General features: G+C 36.3%; 1 protein-coding gene and 1 long non-coding RNA gene across 2 annotated transcripts; both read left to right on the top strand.

Annotated features, from left to right (window-relative positions):
• On the top strand, positions 1 to 2,530 carry LOC129738949 (uncharacterized). Its single transcript, XR_008735700.1, has 2 exons — positions 1 to 90; positions 247 to 2,530. It is a non-coding gene; the product is annotated as an uncharacterized LOC129738949 (long non-coding RNA).
• Positions 2,531 to 3,674: 1,144 nt separating this feature from the next.
• Positions 3,675 to 15,339, top strand: LOC129738113 (uncharacterized). Its single transcript, XM_055729299.1, has 3 exons — positions 3,675 to 4,917; positions 5,309 to 6,208; positions 12,902 to 15,339. Exons 1-3 carry the CDS (start codon positions 3,675 to 3,677, stop codon positions 15,337 to 15,339), a joined length of 4,581 nt encoding a protein of 1,526 aa, XP_055585274.1.
• Positions 15,340 to 15,366: the final 27 nt, after the last annotated feature.

The following is a 15,366-nucleotide window of genomic DNA, read 5'->3' on the forward strand; positions in this document are numbered from 1 at the left end:
AGCCCAAGACCATGAGAGTGGAACAGGGGATAATGTAGGCGCTGTGTGAAGCGATAACGGCAGGGAGATCGTTCTTACGAGCACTGTTAGGTAAGGAAAATATCTGCCTCAATGACATTTATTCTATAATTTTCTAAATTGCTTATGAAAATTAATCAAGATTGTTCATAATGTTTTGATAATAAAAAACGCTTCATTATTTATCTTGAAACGTCCAGCTTAATCATATAATTCTATACTTTTCAGGCAAACCTATCACTGCTCAACAGTTGACAATATATACTACGGATGTAATGGAGATTTTTTCCTCTGGAAGAACGGAAACAAGACACATTAACGTTTTTTTCGTACGGCTTTGGTTGAACTTTACAACGCAACAAACATAAGATATTATCCAACAGAGCAGTTCCACTGTAGCATTTGCAGCGTAAGCACTTTTAATAGTGATAACTGAGCAATTATAGTAATTGTTATTATTGAAACAACGACACTTAGGCAAAAAGACGGCATATAATTTTATTATCTCAGCGTTAACCTTCACTTGGTATAGAAAGTAGAACAACAACGCCGTAAATTACCGCAAACAAATTTAAATATTGCAAATCTTAGCATGTAAGCCGAAAGATTCGCATGTGATTGTAGCTTAGTGTTGTGAGCACTTACTCTATTTGAAAAAAAAATCATATGTTTAGAATATTATGATGAATATGAAACATAACACATTGTATATAAACGCCTCCATATTGTGCTATTAATATTGTATTACCAATTGCAACAAGAAGCAATTCTTATATTTACAAAAAGATGAATATTCGTTTCTGTAGCATCCTAAAAATTCAAATTTGCAGATTGTTCCCACTTAAAAATCCTTTCACTTCATAAGCAGTTCTACAACCTAGTATTTCGAAACAAACTTATCAATAAATAGGTATACAGTATCTTAAAATTTATCCTCCATATCATCTAATCATTGAATTTCGGCCAAAAGTGCCCGCACATGCTCAAAAAAAAAAGAATCGCTCTGGTACTCACCCTAACTAAACCCTTTTCAAACAATCAAATTGGATAATTCTAACTTGAGATTTCGCTTCGAAATTTAAAAATTAATGTTACATTTACGAAAGATAAACACCATTTTTGCAGTATGTACCTTTTCTGGTCGAATGAAATGTCGAAAATCTAAACGCGTTGTAAGCTCAAAATAAAAAAAAACAATCTGTAGGATTTGGATTAGTTTCAACGGAGCTAGAATAAGAAAATTAAACGATATGATAGAAGATATCGTGGAATTGCTTCACTTTACCTTTTTTCATAAATAAATTGAAAATAATCGTTTTGCAGCGTTATCTAGTCTATGTTAGTCTGCTTTCTCAATCGTATCAAGTTTATTTCTTTCTCTAGACATAATAAACACAAGTCAATGAAACAATTTCTATAACCGGAAATTTACTTAATTTTTCATATATCCACTTTGGAACACAACAAAACCAAATTGAGGATTCTAAACATAGAAATAATTCGAAGAAAATCGGCTCTCAAACAATGATACGTAAATAAAATTTGTGTACGTTTGTTGAATTTGTCATATTTTGTTAACCATCAGCATTTTGGTGATGCACCCTAATAAAAACATTGCAATGTCACGAAATGACTCCATTTCGTTCCGTTTTCATAAAGATAGGACTGATGAACCGGGTTTAACATTTCAATCTTAGAACGCTCTATGCAAATGTTGGAAATTTACATATAGAAAAATTCTAAAACGCAATCACGAAGAACAAAGAAGTTTGTTTTGGAAAATTTTCGCAGATTAAAACTTCTCGCTATATGACTAAAATCTGTCATTTTATCCTTGTTATTTTCTTCAATGTTCAATTTTTCTCTGGTAGTTTTATCGATCCGAATTTCAACCCGATCATTAGAATTTCTTTCCATTTGTAAGTTTTTTCCTTTTTAAGTTTTCTTTGCATTTGTTAACTTTTCACTATAAAAATGATGCACAACGAGTAAGGATTTGTTATCGTTTAGGGAGTACTACAGAAAGTTGCACCACATATTTTCACAAAAGATTGGAGAAATCGTTGTTTTCGAACAGAAAAAGTAATTATTATAAAAAAAAATCATATTTATTTCGTTAACAATTCCTATTCTCATTGGCTGCTGAAAGTAACATTTTATGTCGGATAACTACAAATAAAAAATCAACTCAAGAGCAAAGTAAAACAAAATATAAAAGTAAAAAAAAATACCTTATACAATTATAACAAGTAAATGAGTGCGAATTGAATTACCTGGCTGTAGTATGCAAAAAAGGCATATATGGGAGGAGAACTGTAAGAAAGTGATTTCAATCAAATAAGAACAGTATCGGACACCTACGGACAAACACTCACACACAAAATATATAGAAACATAGATGTGTGTGCACAGATTGGGTTGTGTTAAAAGGTAAACACACTACGATAAACCCTTAACATTTATGAGTAATGATATATATTTAAAATAATAAATTATTCGAGCGAATCCGAAATAGACATTTTGTCTTCTATCTAAGACGACCGAAATTATTTTTTGTTAAAGTATTCTTTGACTCTTTTTTTTTGGTATTTCACTTCTTTAATCCTTCATGAACAGGTGGTCACGCTAGCGTGTAAGTTGTCATTTTTGTAACGGTTTCTTAAGACGGTCTATTCGAAATTATTAGGTTTATAATTGTTAGCATGATCTTCTGGTTCATGGTACGAGCGAATTTAATTTAGTCACAGAGTTAGAGAGAATTTAACTCATAAATCAATTAAAATCAAAGACAAAAAAAGTTTAATACGTTTATGCTAGTCACTGGATTTGTTTACAATTGGTGCATGAGCCCTTTTCAAAAACCGATACCGATTTATATAATTCTGTGCGTGGCGCACAAATTTTTGAAACTAGCGGATTGTTTGTTCGTTTGCGAAAAATCGCGTCGAAAATGTTCTCTGCCTATGCCTATGACATGAGGCCTTCCATTTCTCAGCAGACATGTGACATGAGAAATGAGAAATTAAACTTTTGAGACTTGAGAAGACATGAGACAAAATATAAAACATGAGAATGACACACTTTATATACCTGCCTGGCGACATTTGACATGACTCTGCAGAGAAATGCGACTTGAGAAGTGTGACATGTGGCGTATAAAATTATATGAAAAACCTGTGTAAAAAGGTTCTGGCGTTTCTTTTGAATATTCGGTTCCATTTAATGATAACTTCGTTTATCAAATCAAGTTTCTAATAGAAACTTTCCATGATAATCGCATAAAAAGTAATCCGCACTATAGTGTGGATTGGGCTTGGGCCTACTAAAAAGAATAAAGCTAGCTCTGAACAGATTTCCATAAAATAAAAGCTAATCAGGGTGAAATTGGAGTGAAAGCCATTGCTTTCTCTGTTTAACATAATATGTTATTAATTAATTAATTTTTATTAATACATATGAGAAATTGATTGCGATCGATCCAGTCTATCTCGATCCTGTGTCGTGTTCGGACGTGTTTCCCGCACAAGCGTTTTTAAGTGCCCATCTTCTGTATCACAGACATCCTTTTGTAGTGAATCTTTTTCACCGTCAAGCTAGGAAAAATATCTCCAGCTTCGAAATCTCCGAGTGCATAAAATAAGTGCACAGCCGCCGCCATGGGGGAAAATACCCCGCCATGGGGAAAGTCCCCAATCCCATCAAGCTCCAATCAAAGACAAATCCCTGAATGGATGGATCCGAACGGAGCACACGGACCGATTAAGTTCCTGCTGCTCAAACCCGCCCCAAACAGCAAACTGCCGACTTACCCATTCATAATTTCAAAAACCGTCGAGCTCGCCGCCGGGCAAATCGTAGGAGGACACCCGTGCGACCAAGGACAAGCTTATCTGCTCAAAGTACGATCCCAAAAGCAAATTGACAAACTGTTATCCGTCAAACAGTTGATTGATTCAACTCCCGTCACCGTAGAGCTCCACCCAACACTCAACAGCTGCAAATGCGTGGTAACTTGCCGGGAAGTTGCTGGCGCTACTGACGAGGCATTAACCAAAGACCTTGCCAATCAAGGGGTAACCAACGTGTACCGATTTACCAGAAAGATTGACGGAAAAATTCAACCCACCAACACCTTTGTCCTAACCATCCAAGGAACCCTAGTTCCCACCCACATCCGATTCGGCTTCATTCAAGCTCAAACCCGTCCGTACTACTCTCGACCAATGACTTGCTTGCAGTGTGGCATACTTGGACACACCAAAAAGCACTGCAAGAATGATGTCACCTGCCTTAACTGCGGAGAAAAGCAAAGCCACAAAGACTGCCAAAAAACACCCCACTGCGTAAATTGCCAAGGCTCCCACCCCAGCAACAGCCGATCTTGCCCTGCCTTCCAGGCCGAGCAGGAGATAATTAAAATCAGGACCGACAAGGGCATTTCACACAACGAAGCTGTTAAAGAATATCGTCTCCGCCAAAACCAAACAACATCAGTCCAACAGCGACTCAACCAAGCCAGCCTAAATTCCGCAATCAACGACAAGAACAAGGAAATATCAGAACTCAAACAATTGGTAGCCTTTCTCACCACCCAAATTGAGAAACTCACAAGCCAAGTGAAAAACCAAAATCAACCGGATCCAGGATCACACGAGGAATCTGACAGCGACACCGACATGACCAGTAACAGCTCCACAGTTAGCACAATCTCCACACCCAAGCGCTTTTGGAAGACATCCTCCGAAGACTCCCCCACCGGAGGTGACCCCATAAAAAGCCAAACTAAGGAACGACCCAAGAAAAAACGATCGCGCGGTCAGAAAAATCAAGCTCTCCCATCCACTTCGCAAACCACCCAGCCAGGTAAAACTACAACACCAGACCCCTCCAAGCAGTTCGGTAAGTCACAAAACCATAACCGTTAAATTAAACCTATCCCAAACAAATATGGATACATCGTCAAGCACACTAAATAGAATGCAGAACCAATCTTACAATACCACCGTGACTAACCGACCCGCTCAAAAAAAATCTCAAAATTTTGCCATCCAGTGGAACACTAGAGGCCTCACAAAAAGACTTCCTGATATTCAAATCCTCCTTTCAAATGCTTCACCGACTATTTTTGCCATCCAAGACATACTTACGAACTCCAAAATCCCTCAAAACATCATAAAAGGATACAATCTACATACGATATCCGACCCATCATCACGCCAAGGCGCCGGTCTAGCCGTAAAAATCAACACCCCATACAAACTCCTCAACATCAACACCACTTTAAACGCAGTCTGTGTCAGAGTCCACACACCGATAGACATAACCGTCGTATCCCTCTACATTCCTCCACAACTGCCCTACCATCAGTTCACAAGTGAAATAGAGCATCTCTTATCCGAGCTTCCACCCCCTTTCATCATCATGGGTGACCTAAACGCCCACTCCACTTGCTGGGGCAGTTCCCACACCACCAATAAAGGCTCCTTTTTGGAAGACCTAGCCTTAAGCCGAAACTTGACTATTTTAAACAACTTGCAACCAACCAGAATAGACCCTGCCTCCGGCAATATGTCCGCTATCGACATCACACTGGTCTCATGGGAGCTCGGACCAAAGTTTGGTTGGCAAATTTTTGACGATACCTTCGGTAGTGACCATTTCCCTATCTTGATTAAGCTCGAACACCCTACACCTAAATCCGCGACCAGACCTCGCTGGAAGTACGACGAGGCAGACTGGATAGGATACCAAATTGAAGTCGATAAATCCCTAGCCCTTGAAACATCGTTATGCATCCCCTCCTTCACAAAAATACTTTTGGAAGCAGGAACTAAAAACATCCCGAGGACCAGCGGCGTCCCCGGCAAGACTGCAGTCCCTTGGTGGGGTCCAGAAGTCCGTTCCGCCATTAAAAAAAGGCGAAAAGCACTACGATACCTGAAAAGAATTCCAAATGATGATCCTAGAAAACAACAGGCACTCTCAGAATTCAAGACAGCCCGTTCACTAGCCAGAGCCGTAGTTCGCACCGCCAAAGCCAACAGCTGGCAGAAATTCACAGAAGAGGTTCATCCAAACACCCCAACCAATGTTCTCTGGAACAAAATAAAAATACTCAACGGCGAACACCGAAGCAATCCCTTCCATCTTCTCCTGAACCAGAAATACATAAACGACCCTGTCGTATCCGGTCCATTGTATCCATCACCTTTTAGCTTTTTCTTTCTGAATTCGGGCTTCTATATATTTTTTGCTTATCTGTGATGCGTGCCTTCTCTTATAAGCTCTCTCTATCAACTGACTTCCGAAAAACAGATTCCTATCTTTCTGAAATCTTCTCATTCTCTCGTTTAGTAATTCGAGCTAAGACCACGTAAATATCTCTCTCACTCCAATTAGGTTTAACATATTTTCCTCTCTGAACGGAATCTTTGTCAATCCTGTGCTGGGAACGATTCCTCTTTCGGATCAGAGTTGCCAGATATTTATTTATATTTTTATGTACCCTCAATATTCTCTACATTCGCCTTCACCTCTACTCTTTTTAAAAAATTAATCAAATATAAAATTTAAGTGCATAAATATAAAAAACTATTCTATTGGTTCATTGTATTTGCTATCAGAAGTTTAATAACACATTCTACTCTTTCAGATTCAGAAATGATTTAATACTTTGTAGGAAAAAAGAAATATTCGGTCGGTTTCGACATATGTTTTCCTATTTAAACAGACAAAAAATTTATTTACAAAGTTGATACAAAATGGTTTATTTATTAATTGAATTTATACTTTTATTTTTAATCAAAGAGAAAGACAATTATACCCCAATTTAAAACAAAATTACTAACCAAACCGACATTAACAGTAAAGTATGTTAGACACACTAATATTTCTTTTAATAATTGATACTAAGTGGTTATGGCATACCCATCGGTTATCTTCAATCTACTATCATACAATTTTTGTTGTTGTTGTTGTTTTGCATATATTCAGACATTATAAACATGTTAAATTTGATTTTTTTTTTCAATACTCCACTCAATAGTTAATTCTAATCAAGTCTCTAACAAATGCTTTAAAAATATAAATTGATGAACTATTTTTTCACAGATACCTTATCAAACATGAACCAGTACTAAGAATGAATTTATGATCATTTACATTGAAAATGAGTCATGGAAAGTCATATTTTACCATAATGCTTGATTTTAGTATTTTGAAATATTTAATAATTTTTGATAAATATTAATATTTTATAATACAGTTTTTTTGCTTACATTTAAACTTTCAATACATTAAAAACATTTAACCATTATGTTTGCCATTTCAATAAAAAAGCTTGGTAAACAAAAGTTTAATAACATATCTATTTCATAGCTTAAATTTTGTACATGTAGACTTTTGTTATCAGACTAAAAGTTCATACATTTAAAAAATATTTTAAAACGTCATATTTTTTTGTATTGCTTGCTATTTTAGCCAGATTTTAAAATTCATTTATTATTTGGTTAAGAGATGATAGATTTAGAAAGTCTCGTGTCGAATCGCACGCTACTTTTGAGTTCATCGGGGAGTATGAAAACCCTTAAATCAGTTACTTACTTTGTTAGAGGTTCACTTCAATTTTAATTTTTTTTTTCAATTTTTATTTTTATTACTGTAAGTTATTTCACATTTTACTCCTCAAATCGGTATAGAAGAATTTAACAATACTTATTGAAAATTGATTTCTCGCGAGCATATTAAAAGTATTTAAAATATGCATACCTACATAGTTGTTCATTACAATATTATTCGTACAAAATCGATGCAGGATATAGAATTGATATATTGTATTCACGAGTTCCTCGCTGAACCAATTCTAGTTTAAAAGATAAACGTACCCGTTTTTCGTTTACTACTACATTCGCATGCAACGATTTGCATCACCTCTTCATGTATCACAAGCTATAGGTTAGCTATTCTACTACCTCATTCTCAAGACCTGACGTTTTGTCACCCCAATGTTTTGTTTATTTATTATTTTTAGTTAAAAATTGTACCTACTATTAAAAGTTCAAGTTGCTCCGGAAGTACTACTTAAATTCTTTTACCAATGTTAGCGCTCCGTCAGCATAGTCAACATTTCGTACTTTAAAGTGAGTTTTAAGTTGATCTTTACGACCAATCGAGTATTCTCAGCCGATTCCGAAACAACTAACTTTTGTCATGTTTTAATTAGTGCCTTCTTCAATTCGCATGTAATCTATATTGATGTCCTTGAATAACGAAACGGTGAATTTTAAAAAGCACATATCTTTAATAGGAAGATTTTGTTTCCACCTTTACAATTGCTTGGATCTATACTTGTCTAAATAATAACTTCTTGATTCTGAACCAAGCATAGAACAATATTCTGACATTCTCAAACAAAGAAACGATTTTTAGTTTCAAGCTCCTCGGAAATGCAGTAACCAGATAATAATTTCATAATAACTTTCAAAACTTGTATTCACCTTAAGTTACACCAATTTGTATTTTAGAAACAGTTTCGAAACTTGCTTTTGTCTTTTTTTTTATTAATTATACTTTACACTTCACTTAATACGCTTTTCCTTTATCTGGTTACTCTTTACCTTTCACATTTAACTAATTACTTTTCGTTCTTCAAGGTTCAATCTTTACTTTTGGTATTTACTCTTTAACTTGTTGAATTGGTTCGTTTCTATTTTTTTTTTAGTTCTTGCTTCTTTTTACATTTTACTGGTTACTCAGCACTCTTTAACCTATATTCTTCAATTCTAATTTCACCCTTCTCAATTTGCTTTTCTTTTTATTCTCCACTTTTCTGTATACTCTATACCTTACATTTTTCACATTTAAGTCTTAACTATTTGTTCCTCACTATTGCATTTTTTATTACTTTTATTATTTTCGTCCCTAATTACTCTGAACCTCGCATTCTTCAATCTTTGTTGTCTATTTTAGATTTTTGGCTCGATTTTTAATCTTACTCATCACTCTTCATTCTTTACACTTCACCCTTCGCTTTGCCATTTTTATCCTATAACCTTTCCTTGTCACTTTTTTCAATTTACTCGTTACGCACTTGACATTTGAATCCTTACTTTTCATTGTGTACCCTTCTCTCTTTAATCTAACTTATTCGATTTAATTCTTAAATCAATTCTAATTATTGCGTTCTTAATATGTAATGAGTTTTACTATCGAATCCTTCAATTATTCTGTTCAAGTTCGGTTGCAACCGTTCTGTGGTTACTGGTTTTTTTTTAAGCACTCCGATTTATAAAACTATGTTCAGAAATCTGAATATTGAACACTGATATTGTTTTTTAAAATAAAATGTAGAATCGTGATTGATTTCCTTTTCTTAGGATTGCCCGCAGTTCCCATAACGGGAACCGTATTCATATACGTTATAGAATAGCTAAACGCATTTTTCTACATAAATAGTTTTCGTTCAAGTGTTCAACTACTTTATTCGAGTCATGTAAATTCTTGATGAATTATGTCAATTATAAAATTTCAAAAGCAGGATGTTACTTTACGAATAGGTTCTCCATAATTCGACACATATTTTCGACTGAATTTTGATAAAATATAAACTGCGAGCACTTATTCCCCACGTACCATTTCTTTTGACCAAATCTTCCCGATTATTTCAGGGTGAAGACCGTCATTCTGACTCGATTAGATCTGAATTAATGCTTATTTAAAAAAATGTTTGAATGGACTTTTGTATTTAGTTTTTTTTTAAATTACAGAACAGCTCGTAGAAGCCGAAGTACAATTGATGTGAATTGATTAAATATGTACAGTCTTACTGCTTTTTTTAACGATGTCCATTCAAACGTCTTAATGCGTTACTTTCGTTAAATTTATGTAATAGCACTTAAGAAACGACATACTATTATTTTTATATTCCTATTTATCAACACTGCTGAGCACTTCTCGACCCAACAGAACTTGTTTTAATTTTTTTTTTCTTTTTCAATTGCATAGATTTTAACCATCGTCTGACTATTATTAACCCCTAATGAAGGAATATACTCTTTTCTAGTATTTACACCATTTTAAGGAAAGAAAACCGAAGGTCATTCAAAAATTGAATCCAATGCGATTAGTTAAAAAAAAAACAATCACGGATTTTAAACCTATTGATTTTGTTTTATATTCTATTCTTGCGCATTTTGTTTAGAAATGTGTAAATATATCTTTTTGTAATTGATACCATATCATACTCTAATGAAACACATTGGATTTAGATGTTATTTTAATAGAATCAACAATTTCCTCTCTTATTACCTCTTTTGAAATCGAAGAAAAGTTTCAATCCTTACTACTCAACATTTGTCACACTTCTTCTCAACTCAAGAGGGCTAACGTAATAAGATAATTTTCGAACTTCAGCAGCAGACTCTAGTATAATAAGTAACTCTAGGAGTACTTCTGTGTTGGTCAACATCAAACATAATTTCAACGGTGTTAGGAACCACTTTTTAGGTGTATATCCGAATTCAAACAATGTTAACATAAATATCTCAGAGCGTTGCTTTCTTAATTTTCTCTAACAAGACTTCAGACCGGTGTACTATCAGGATTTGGAAATATTTTTGTCTTACAATTATCAATTCTATTTATGCTGAGTACTTATACTCATCCAAACAAAAAGTGTTTTTCATTTTCATTGTTTAACAGTGTGTCTATGAGCTTTATTCAGAGACTATACTTTGTATCTATAGCTTTAATGGCATTTTAAAAATTCAATGTTTCTGGGAATTTCTTCTTACACCAGATAGACTATAATGAAATAATTTCCAAGCTTTAGCGAATTCCATTTACCTTTTATGAGTGTCTATCAAATTCCTTTTTTTTTACTTTAGGCTCATGTTAAGCTTTAATGTCGTTTTTAAAATTCAATTCTTATTGGGATTTCTACTCACACCAGCTGTATTATAATTACTAATTAATTTTCCATTACCTCTTATAACCTCTTACAAGAGGACTTTTGTATTGATAAGCCTTAAAGTTTATTTTTAGCCTTTTTGGAACCTTTTTACACTTATTTTGACATTTTATGATTTATGATCTAGTTTTATTTTTAATGCATTAAATCATTTACAAATCCTTTTTTTAACCGAAGTACAAAGTATGTACTTAAATATATCTTACAATTTAGTCGATTCTTTTTTCTTTACAGAAATGCCTTAGAGCGTTACTTTCAGTTAGCTTCCTGACAGTTCTTACGGAACGGCTACCTATAAGGACTTCCATATTTCTATTTTTTTTTTAATTATCAATTCTGCTTAATTTTTTTTGTTCCGAAATTTCTTCTTCCAACTCAATGGATTTTCTTCGGTTAATTAATAGGAGTGTATCGAATTTAGCACTCAGGGGCACGAGTCCTAATGGATTTTTTTTTAGGTGATATTAACTCTACTTGGGGACTTTCTTCTTACCCCAAGGGTCTATTAGTTATTATGAATTCATTTAAAATCAATTCTCAATATAATTTACCTTCTAGGGACTCTTATAACCCTAAGAGGACTTTAGCATTGATCAACTTCAAACTTTATTTTAACCCTGTTTGAGGACTTTTTACACCCCAATGGGACTTTATGTTCTTAACCTTCTTCAATGTCTAATGTCTTTCAACCACCCTTCAGGGACTATTATTACCCTATAGGGACTTTACTTTAACCCTGTTTGAGGACTTTTCACACCCCAATGGGACTTTTTGTTCATAATTTCCTTTTTCAATATCGAAATATCATTCAACCACCCTTCAGGGACTATTATCACCCTGAAAGGACCTAATAATCATTTTTAAAATTCTAACCCTTTTGAAGACTTTTATAACTTCAACGGGACTTCCATAATTTTTATGTCTTCATTAAGCTTATTAAGCATTGTATCGCTACTATATCTTAACTAATTTAACTCCTCTGAGCCATTATAACATTATCTACACTAGCTTTTCTAACGCAATTATTATTTAACTTTCTCAATGACATTCAAAATTACAATTTCTTCTTATAATTTTTACTTATGAGATGAGAAATAGTTTTAAACTAAACAAAATTTGTATTCCTTAGTTTTCAAAACCCAACTAAATATTATATCACTGATTATAAATTACATCAAAATACTTATTTCAGTTTTCTGTAGAGTATTGTATTGAAGCTTTTAATTGGCATCGTATGGAACATTTTCTTTAAAATTTCAGCAGAATCATACCAGAAATATTTTTCACCAACAATGTAAATTAACTTATTTTATCAAGTACCTTCCAAGTACTAAAAAATCTCTTTTTAGAAAATAATATTAAAAAAACATTTTCAACTTAATAATTTTATTTTTTCACAGCGATCGCCATCTTGGATCGAAAAGAACTTTTTTCTTCCAGCAAACATTTAATACGCAACCTTGCGACCATTCATTGCATGTAGAAAAAAAAAACTCCGGATAGTCGCCAACAAAATGCCAATACATGTTCTAAGCAGGGAACAGTTAACATGCTTACCGTCTGCGCCATTGTCGTATCCGGTCCATTGTATCCATCACCTTTTAGCTTTTTCTTTCTGAATTCGGGCTTCTATATATTTTTTGCTTATCTGTGATGCGTGCCTTCTCTTATAAGCTCTCTCTCTCTATCAACTGACTTCCGAAAAACAGATTCCTATCTTTCTGAAATCTTCTCATTCTCTCGTTTAGTAATTCGAGCTAAGACCACGTAAATATCTCTCTCACTCCAATTAGGTTTAACATATTTTCCTCTCTGAACGGAATCTTTGTCAATCCTGTGCTGGGAACGATTCCTCTTTCGGATCAGAGTTGCCAGATATTTATTTATATTTTTATGTACCCTCAATATTCTCTACAGACCCTTCCACCCTAGCCAACTCCTTCTGCTCCCACTTTGCATCCATATCATCTCCCTCAAACACCACTATGCTACCTTTGCCAACAAACCCATCCCTGAACGAAAGGATCTATAACACCAACTTCTCTTTCGACGAACTTGAGGCAGCTTTGAGGAAAGTCAAGGGCCTCTCAGCCGGCCCCGACGATATTGGTTACCCCTTTTTAAAAAACCTATCACTCACCGGCAAAACAACGCTTCTCCATATCTTCAATAAAATCTGGATAAATGGCACTTTCCCCAACTGCTGGAAACTGGGTCTAGTCATCCCTATAGTAAAGCCTAAACAAGATCCTCACCTCCTGGATAGCTACAGACCCATTACTTTGCTGGCCTGCACTGGCAAGATAATGGAACGAATGGTAAACCGACGACTCCACGCCATTCTCGAAGGACAGTCTCTGCTAGATCATCGCCAATATGCCTTTCGTAGTGGTCGATCCACCGACGACTATTTTCAAGAATTAGAAATGCTTCTTGATTCACCCTCCCAAAGGAACTACCATACAGAGTGTGCCTCGCTCGACCTGTCTAAAGCATTCGACCGTGTCGACAGAGTCGCTATCATAAATCAACTGAACGAATGGGGAATAGTAGGAAGGATAATGCACTACATAACCGACTTTCTATCAGACCGCAGCATCCAAGTCTTCGTAAACGGCACACGCTCCGAAAAAATAACAGTCCACGGAGGGGTCCCTCAAGGATCAGTGATAGCCCCCACCCTATTCCTCATCGCAATCAACTCCATCTTCCAAAAAATCCCGCCAAACATACAAGCACTGGTCTACGCAGACGACATTCTGCTCATATCAACATCAGCCTTTCCCAAGACTACCAGGAAAAGACTCCAAGAAGCCTTGACCGAAATAGCAAACTGGGCACCCACTGTGGGCTTCCAGTTCTCACCCAGTAAATCCTGCCTCCTACATATCGGTCCAAATCGAAGAAAACTCAAGAAATTGCCCGACCTCACCATCAACAACCAAATAATACCACTGACCCGCTCCACCCGCCTACTTGGTATTTGGATGGATGACCGACTAAACTTCAATCTTCATCTGAACCAGATTCGAAAGAATGCCAAAGCCAAGTTATCCATCCTTCAAATCCTAGCCAACAAAACCAGCCAGGCCCACAGAGACTCCCTCTTTCGCTTCCTCCACGGTTGGTTTCTTCCTTCAATCCTACACGGGCTGGGCCTACTCAGCCGAGCTAGTTCAGAAATCATCAACAAATTGGAACCTCTGTACAATAGCTGCATACGAATCATTGGCTCCGCTTTCTGCACCAGCCCAATCAGTTCACTGATGGCTGAGAGCGGCCAAACCCCATTCCAATACACAATCGCTAAACTTCTATCATCAAAAGCCGTGCGTTGGCTCTCAAATGGGGGCTCCAGCGAATACCAAATGGTTGCTAGAACGAACACCCTCCTCTCCAACCTGACGGGCAACGAAATCCCACCGATCTGCCCCAGACCAGAACCTCGTATTAGTTTCTGGAACGATAAAACTCCCACAGTAAATTTAAGCCTGATGCGAGTTATTAAAAAAAATGATCCCCCAACAATCATTCAAGCCCACTTTAGACAGCTGGTGGAACATAAATTTGGCCACCTCCCTCACGCATACACAGATGGTTCCAAAACCAACAACGGCCGAGTCGGGAGCGGCGTATACAATGGTAACAACAATCTAAGCCTACCTATCCCATCGCAATGTTCGGTCTTCAGCTCCGAGGCGTTCGCAATACTAAAAGCAGCTGAAACATACGATCCAAAAACTGTCATCTTCAGCGATTCGGCCAGTGTGCTCTCCGCCTTGTCACACGGCAACATTAAACACCCTTGGCTACCAACCATCACCAAAATAGCTCTCCAAAAGCAAATCACCCTTTGCTGGGTACCGGGGCATGCCGGAATCCCCGGTAACGAAGCCGCCGATCGACTTGCAGCTGCAGCCACGCTTTCGGATCCCCCGCCGATAGCCATTCCTCAACAAGATGCCCTCAACTTCATAAGAAGATCTCTACAAGAATCCTGGGACATCGAATGGAACTCCAATCTCCATGCAAAGTTGCGTGAAATAAAAAACTCCACGGTCAAATGGACAGACAGACCGACCCAAAATGAAAGAAGGGCTCTTACCCGCCTCCGTATCGGCCACACTCGCCTCACACACGAACATCTTTTAACTAAAAGCCACCCTCCAATCTGCCCATGCTGCGACACAGAAATCACCATCAAACACATCTTGGTTACATGTCCTCAATACCATCTTATCAGACAGACCTGCCGTCTTGCAACAAGCCTAAGGGAAATTTTAAGTAACTGCCCGGAAGAAGAGACCAAGGTTCTGGCTTTCCTTCGGAAAGCCAAACTTTTGCATAAAATCTGAACTAAAAACCACCCCAATGACCCTAAT

Source organism: Uranotaenia lowii, chromosome 1 (assembly GCF_029784155.1).
Source record: "Uranotaenia lowii strain MFRU-FL chromosome 1, ASM2978415v1, whole genome shotgun sequence".
Classification (NCBI taxonomy): Eukaryota; Metazoa; Arthropoda; class Insecta; order Diptera; family Culicidae; genus Uranotaenia; species Uranotaenia lowii.